This window comes from Monodon monoceros, unplaced genomic scaffold (genome assembly GCF_005190385.1).
Source record: "Monodon monoceros isolate NGI ecotype Baffin Bay Population unplaced genomic scaffold, NGI_Narwhal_1 Super_Scaffold_9, whole genome shotgun sequence".
NCBI lineage: Eukaryota > Metazoa > Chordata > Mammalia > Artiodactyla > Monodontidae > Monodon > Monodon monoceros.
The window spans coordinates 15,662,516-15,669,782 of record NW_021703786.1 but is presented as its reverse complement, the minus strand read 5'-3'; the positions used below and the strand labels follow the sequence as shown (position 1 = coordinate 15,669,782).

At 56.9% G+C, this 7,267-nt stretch overlaps 1 protein-coding gene across 2 annotated transcripts in view; it reads right to left on the bottom strand.

The window, feature by feature from the left end:
• Positions 1-572: 572 nt before the first annotated feature.
• The window catches only part of ARHGAP23 (Rho GTPase activating protein 23), an 81,913-nt gene continuing 75,218 nt past the window's right edge, over positions 573-7,267 (bottom strand). For both annotated transcript variants that reach the window (XM_029212117.1, XM_029212116.1), the window contains exon 24: positions 573-3,167. In XM_029212117.1, coding sequence (XP_029067950.1) covers positions 2,133-3,167 — 1,035 coding nt within the window. In that variant the 3' untranslated portion in view covers positions 573-2,132. The remainder of the gene's footprint in view (positions 3,168-7,267) is intronic.

The following is a 7,267-nucleotide window of genomic DNA, read 5'->3' as shown; positions in this document are numbered from 1 at the left end:
ACAGGCAGCCTGGAAGCTGGCAGGGGCAACTATAGAGACATGACATGGAAGGAAGCCCATCCCAGGTTGTAAGGCCTACACATGTGAATAAGACAAAGGGCAAAACCCATACTGTCCTCTTGGGATATCGCCTGGATCTGGAGTGCCTATGATGACGGCTGGCCAGGATAGACCCCATCAGTGGCCTGGGTCTTGCCCAAGCCTCCTCTCTGCTCGGCAGCACCTCTGGACCATTCTGAAGTTCCAGACGGACCTGAGAAGGAAGGTGCCTGTGCACCTTCCTGGTCTCTACAGGAAAAGACAGAACAGGTGCATGAAAATCTCCTGCAGCAATGAGGGTCAGTGAGTGCCCTTCCATCTTGTTTCTGTGCCCAAGTCATTGCTCAGGCCAGTCTCCCAGGACACCTATAAGCCACCAGGAAGCAAAGGTTTGTCTCCATTCTGCCACCACCTGGTCCAGCCCCACTGCCCTCCTTCCGTGGGCCACAGGTACCTCACCCTTCCCCCATCCTAGCCCCGTTCTTGCCCTCTCCTCCCTCCCAAACAAGTGAGACAGCTGACTCATGCCTCGAGGAAGGCCATTTATTTCCAAGATATAGACTATACTTTTCAGACAGGACTTTTCAGAAGCAGGAAATCTTAGTTGTCGCCTAGAGAGGTGTGTCGAGGACACAGTGAAAGGAGACATGCGGACGTGGAGCAGAGGCTTATCCAACACGGTTACAGCACTTTTTTAAATGAGCAAAACATCTTTAAAAATCCTTATAAATTCTTTATAATATGTTACACATTTAGAGACAATATTTACAATAAAGGATGAGGGAGGGAGGAGCAAGAAACCTACTTTACAGCAAATCTTTGCATAAAACAAGAGGACTGATAGACGTGGCAGTGGGTTCACAACCCCACCTGGACTTCCCTGGAATGAGTGAGGGCGTGTGTGGGGAGGCCTGTGATCTGAGGTCTATTTACAACTTGTGGGGAGAAGAGGGGGCTGGGTCCCACCCACCCTTCCAAAAGGAGCAGCCCGGCTGAGAGCTCATCAGTGTGTCCGCATGCGCGCGCGCACGCGCGTGCGTGTGTGTTGGGTGGGGGGAGAGAGAGAGACAGACAGACAGACACCAGGGATGTTTTCTACGCCCCCTCCTAAAGGGAAGAAGGTTCGGGACTGTGTGCCTCAGCTATGGAAGGAGCAGGCACAGCTGGAAGAACAAATAGAGGGGCAAGAGGTCTAGCAGGGGTGACCGTGGACCCTCCCCAAACCGTCTGGGGAACAGGCAGGTTCCCGTGGTCAAACCGCTTGGGGAGTGTGATTTAGAGATTGGAAAAAGGTGGTGGTGGGGGAATAACCCTGGTGAGTCTCAGTCCTGCCTCTTGAGAAGGTTGAGAAGTCCCAACCCCCTTCTCTGGCGCTGACAAGCAGCAGGGGGGCAGGATCCCTGTGTGCACCGAAGGCAGGGAGCCCCGGTGGGAGCTGGGTTTGAAGGGGGCAGGAGTGGCAGAAGTTGCTACTGGGAACACTTTGGGACAGTGACTACACACACTCGCACACACCACGCCCCTCCCCCCATGGACACCACCACCCTGCACCTCCTCTCCCCAGACATACATACACAACCGCCCTCCCTTAGCTGGCAGCTAGGAGCTAACTGCGGGGAGGTGGGCAGAGGAAAGGAGTGAAGAGCCAGCATCACCCAGTGTCTTTTCTTTAGTCTGAGGCTTGGGGGGGGTCCCTATCCACACCCCATGGCCGACAAGGGTCCCTAAGTGCAGACACAAAGGCCCAGAAGGGCACACTCTGTCACTTACCCAAGGGACAGAGAACCGCCCCAGGAGCCCTGCCCAGAGCCTCAGCAGCCTAGCCCCTCTCCGTCTCCTCAGCCCCGGAGCCCCCCTCCCTCCCACTCCCACTCTGCGTCCAGTCCCGTCTTCTCTGCCCGCCCCCTAGCAATTCCAGCGCACAAACCAGAGACACGGCCTCAGCGCCTCCCACTTGCACCCGGATGCTCCCAGGGGCAACAAGGCGGGGCGGAGGTGCAAGCTGAGGCGATTCCTGGGAAACCAAGGGGCTCCGGGTGGGTCAAAGGGGCGCTCGGCGCGGAGGTGGGGGAAGGGGGTGGAGGGAGGGGCGGTCACAGACACTGATGGAGGCGGGAGGCGGCCGAGCGGCGCGGGGGCTGGCTCTGCAGGGCCCCCGGCTCCCCGGGCGCGGGCGGCAACGAGGCGGCGGTCGACGGGACCCGCGCCTTGGTGGACTCCAGGCTGCTAAGCCCCGAGTCCTTGTTGTCACTGTGCGCCCGCGGGCCCACGGGCTCCGGGGGGCCCCCTCCGCCCAGCTCCTTCCACTCGTTGAAGTTGAGGTCGGTCAGCGGGCTCTGCACCACCACCGTGTGGCGGCGCCAGCTGCTCCGGCGCCGCCGCGTCTCGGGAGACAGCGGCCGCCTCAGCCGCACCGGCAGCATGTCGTCCGCGGTGCCGCGGAGGCGCAGCCGCAGCGCCTCGAGGCGCGAGGGCCGCGAGGCCAGCGCCGCCGCCGCCGCCGCCAGGGCCGCCGGGGAACGCAGCGACTCCTGGCTGCTGGACGAGGCGGAGCCCGGCAGCCTGACGGCCGCGCCCGCGCCCTCGCCGTCCGCTCGGCTCCGGGCCAGGCGGCGCCGCGCCAGGGTGTCGCCGGGCATCAGGTGGTGCGAGCTGAACGAGGGCTGGCGCTCCGGGAGCCCCCCGGGCCCCGCGCCGCCCTCCGTGTCCGTCTCCACGTGGCTAAGCTCGCTGCGCTCGTCGTCCGCCTCGTCCCCCGCGCCCGCTCGCCGGCCCCCGGCGCCCGAGCACACGCTGCGGTCCATGGTGGACAGGGTGGAGTAGCCCGAGACGATGGAGCGCGTGTCCGCGGCCGGCCGCTCCTCCAGCGCCGCCGGGGGGCTGAGGCGCCCGGGGGCCTCGGGGGCGGCGGCGCCCGGCCGCTGCCCCTCCGGCCGGTCCTGGGCCCCAGGCGCCGGCGCCCCCGCCCCCGCCTCGGGCTTGTGCGCCTCCTGCTCCGAGTCGTCGTCCGTGCTGCTGCCCAGACCCCGCGCCTCCCGCCGCTTCTTCCTCTTGGGGTTGACCGCCGAGATGAAGGAGATCGCCAGCATCTCCCGGGAGTACGGCTCCTTCTTGGGGGCCCACGAGCCCTGTGCGGGAGACAGGTCAGTGTGCTGGGGGCGCCCGGAGAGACTCAGCGCCCTCCAACGTCCCACCCCTACACCCCAACACCACAGCACCCAATCTCAACAGGTCCAAGCCCAGCACTCTCACGTCCGCTGTTCCTCCTGGACGGCTGTCCCAACTGGAGTGTCACTATGCACTCTAGAGACTACCCCTCTGCGCCCCCCTCAATCCTGAAGCCTCCTCGTCACCTCGTCCGGTCTTAATCCAGGCTCTCAGCTCTTTCCTGCGAGCTGGGGGCTGGTTTCTCACCTCGCCCCAACTTTCAATCCATTCTCTACATCCAGTGCTGCATAAATCCTTTTAGACACAGCTCTCCTAATAACAGACTCGCAACAGCGAATGACACTTGACAGTTTGAACCCATTTCACATATACTATTCTGGGTTATAATACCAGAGCCTGCAGGGACCTTTCTCGGACCACAGGTCCTCCCTCCCTCCCTCCCTCGCCTGCCACTCACTCACCTGGGAAACCTGACTTTCCACCTACTCAGTAGGTACAGGCCTCTCCAGGGCAACCCGCCCAAGCTCATTTCCTTTCCCACCGCACCCCATGCCACTTCCACCGTCCCATCAGCGCCCCACCCTGACAATCCCCAACCCCAGATCAATCCAACCACCAGCTCTGTTGCCAAAAGTGGCTTAAAAATCCTGTACAATCCGATGATTTGGATTGAAGCCGCTCCCAAACTGTGATTTACAGCCCCACGGTGGGCAACTTTCAGTCGCTGCTCTCATTGCTGAGCCCCGTGGGTGTTTTTTGGTCCTGGCCTTCCATGATCGCCCAGCAGAGCCCAAGCTGCCCATCACTGCCTCCTCCGACCTGGTTTTTAATCCTTTCTGGCCTCTCCTCTCTTGGGAGGCTCTTCTTCCTCCTCTTACTCTTAAGAAGCCGTGTTCCCAGGGCTCTGTTCTCAGCCTCTGTCCTCTCTCCCTGGGGACATCTTGCTCCCGAGGTCTCCCTTGGCCAACACCAAACTCTGTCTCTTGAGCTCCAGAACTCTTCTTCCAACTGAATCTGTCGCTACCAAGGTGTCTGCCAGCACCTGAAACCCACCTATCTGGAACCACATTATGCTCCCTACCCCTGCCCCAAACTACCTCCATTCATGTCCCCAGCTCAGGGTGATTTCTCTGCCTCCTCCCTCTTCCCTCCTCCTCATCCTCTGTAAAGACGCTCAGTCTGCGTTTTCTGGGCCCTTCTGCCCTCTCCTACTAGAACCCCCTGCCGCCACCCTCGCCTCACTCCAGCCCTTCCCCCTCAGGAGCCCTTAGTCCTTCTAAGGCAAGGCAGGAATCTAATCGCCTCCAGACTCTGCAGGACCCCACCCCCACCAGGATAAAGCACAGACACAGGGCCCTTCACACAACCTGCCTAGTGCCCCCCCCCCCCGCCCCCACACAGCCTTCACTCTGGCGATGCTGCCCTCCGACCCCTCCCTCGATAGGACTAGCATTGGCAGCCCTTAGTCCCACCCCACCCCCCCACCCTATTTATGGGATGAGCTCTTACTCCCTCTACGAGGCCCAGCTCAAACACGGCATTCTCTATACAGCAACCTCCCACCCAGCTCTCCCTTTGGCTGATCTGGGAAATCTCTTCTTCTCTTCTCATAGGCCTTTGAAACTACACATACACCAGCTCTTCTCATGTCAGAATAGCTTTGTTTCCATATCATCTATTTGTGTTTGCTTATTTGTGTTTGCATCCATGACTCCTGGTACAGTGCCTGTCACGTAACAGGCACTTGAGAAATGTTAAGTGAATGGGGTGAATGGGGTCCCCTGAACATAAAAAGCCCTGTAGAAACGGATGCTGGGACTGGTCCCCAGCTGGGCTGAAATGACCTGCCCTTGCATCCCTTCTCACAGGTCACCTCCTGATTCAGCTGCAGTGTAACAGGCACACCTCGGAGACACTGCAGGCTCAGTTCCAGACTACAGGAATAAGGCAAATACTGCAGTAAAGCGAGCCACATGAATTTTTTTGTTTCCCGGAGCATATAAAAGTTATGCGTACACTGTAGTCTGTTCAGCGTGTGCTAGCATTATGGCTAAAAAAAGGTACAGCCTTTAATTTAAAAATACCTTATTGCTGGGCTTCCCTGGTGGTACAGTGGTTGGGAGTCCGCCTGCCAAGGCAGGGGACACGGGTTCAAGCCCCGGTCCAGGAGGATTCCCCCATGCCACGGAGCGACTAAGCCTGTGTGCCACAACTACTGAGCCTGCGAGCCACAACTACTGAAGCCCACGTGCCTAGAGCCCGTGCTCCACAACAAGAGAAGCCACCGCAATGAGAAGCCCGCGCACAGCAATGAAGAGTAGCCCCTGCTCGCTGCAACTAGAGAAAAGCCAGCACGCGGCATCGAAGATCCAACGCAGCCAAAAATAAAATAAAAAATTTATAAAAAAAATACTTTATTGCTACAGAATACCATTATCTGAGCCTTCAGGGAGTCGTAATTTTTTGCAATAGTAACATCAAAGTTCACTGATCACAGATCACCGTAACGAACATAATTATCATGAAAAGGTTGAAATATCGCAAGAATTATCAAAAACGTGACACAGACATGAAGTGAGCAAATACTGTTGGAAAAATGGTGCCAAGAGACTTGCTCAACATAGGGTGGCCACAAACCTTCAATTTGTTTAAAAAAAAATGCGGTATCTGTGAAGCACGATAAAGGAAAGCGCAAGAAAACGCGGTGTGTTTGTAGTGGATGGAGACATAGAGCTGCCTCCCGTGGCCACGGCACTCTCCCACATCAGTTAGTTTTGAGAAAGCCGGAGCCTGTCAGCGATTCAGGATTCACAGGCGTGCAGCTCCTGGGCTGTGTCTGCCCACACAGCACGACTCCAGAAGGCACCACCTGCAGCACTGCTATGACCAGCGTGAGGCACATGGTGGCCAGCACCGCTTTCTGCCTCTGCTCTCTGAGAGACCTGAGAGGCCGCTGGGATCATCTGATCAAATTACCCTCTCATCCTGGCTAGTTACAGAAGCAATGAGGTCAGAATGGTCACTTTCAGGGAATGCAGAGGTCAGCAGGTTCACATAAAGGTTGAGGGGTCAGTCCAGGAGAGGCTACAGGAAACCAGGAGTCTAGCACGAGCAAGGGGTGGAGGTGATCAGGAGCTAGATTCAGGTCACTATAATGAACTTGCTCCCCGCCACAGCAGTCTTGTGATGGAGTGAGCTCCCCATCACCAGAGGTGTGCAGGCAGAGGCTCTATGGGGAGGTTACAGGGGTCCTCTGCACCAGACTAGAGCAGCCTTCTTTCTGTCCAGTGCTTTCATCTGACACATAATGAGCTGATGAGCACCTGCTTGGTGTCAGGCACACTGATCTCACTGGGACTCAGCCAGTGCTTAGAGATCCAGAGAGAAATGAGCCCAGTTTGACCAGCCAACATTTAGTTGACTCCACTACTACGGACAGAACTGTTCCCCCATCAAATTCATATGACGAAGCCCTAACCCCCAATGTGATAGTATTTGGGGTCTTTGGGAGGTAATTAGGTTTAGATGAGGTCATGAGGGTGGGGCCCTTATGGTGGAATTAGTGCCCTTACAAGAAGAGACACCAGAGAGCTTGCTGTTTCTCTCGCATGCATGCTCGGTTTCTGCTTGCCATATGAGGACACAGTGAGAAGGCAGCCGTCTACAAGCCGGGAAGAGCGCTTCCACCAGAAACTGACCATGCTAACATCTTGATCTTGGACTTCTAGCCTCCAGAACTGTGAGAAAATAAATTTCTGTTGTTTTAAGCCACCCAGTCTATAGTATTTTGTTATGGCAGCCTGAGCTGATTAAGCCACACTCCTGGCCTTTGGGCTGCCTGGGGCAGGCATCCTGGCCTTACTGGTTCCGTCTCACAGGGCAGGCTCTGGAGCAAGCAACTCACTGCCTGTGAGACCTGGTTCAAAGAACCGGCTTGGGTTTCATTGTTTTCAATTTCATTGATTTCTGTTCTTATCTTTATTATTTCCTTCTTTCTGTTGGCTTTGGGCTCTGCAAAGACCTTAAAAAATAATTATTATATCAGACATATTTGTTGTTA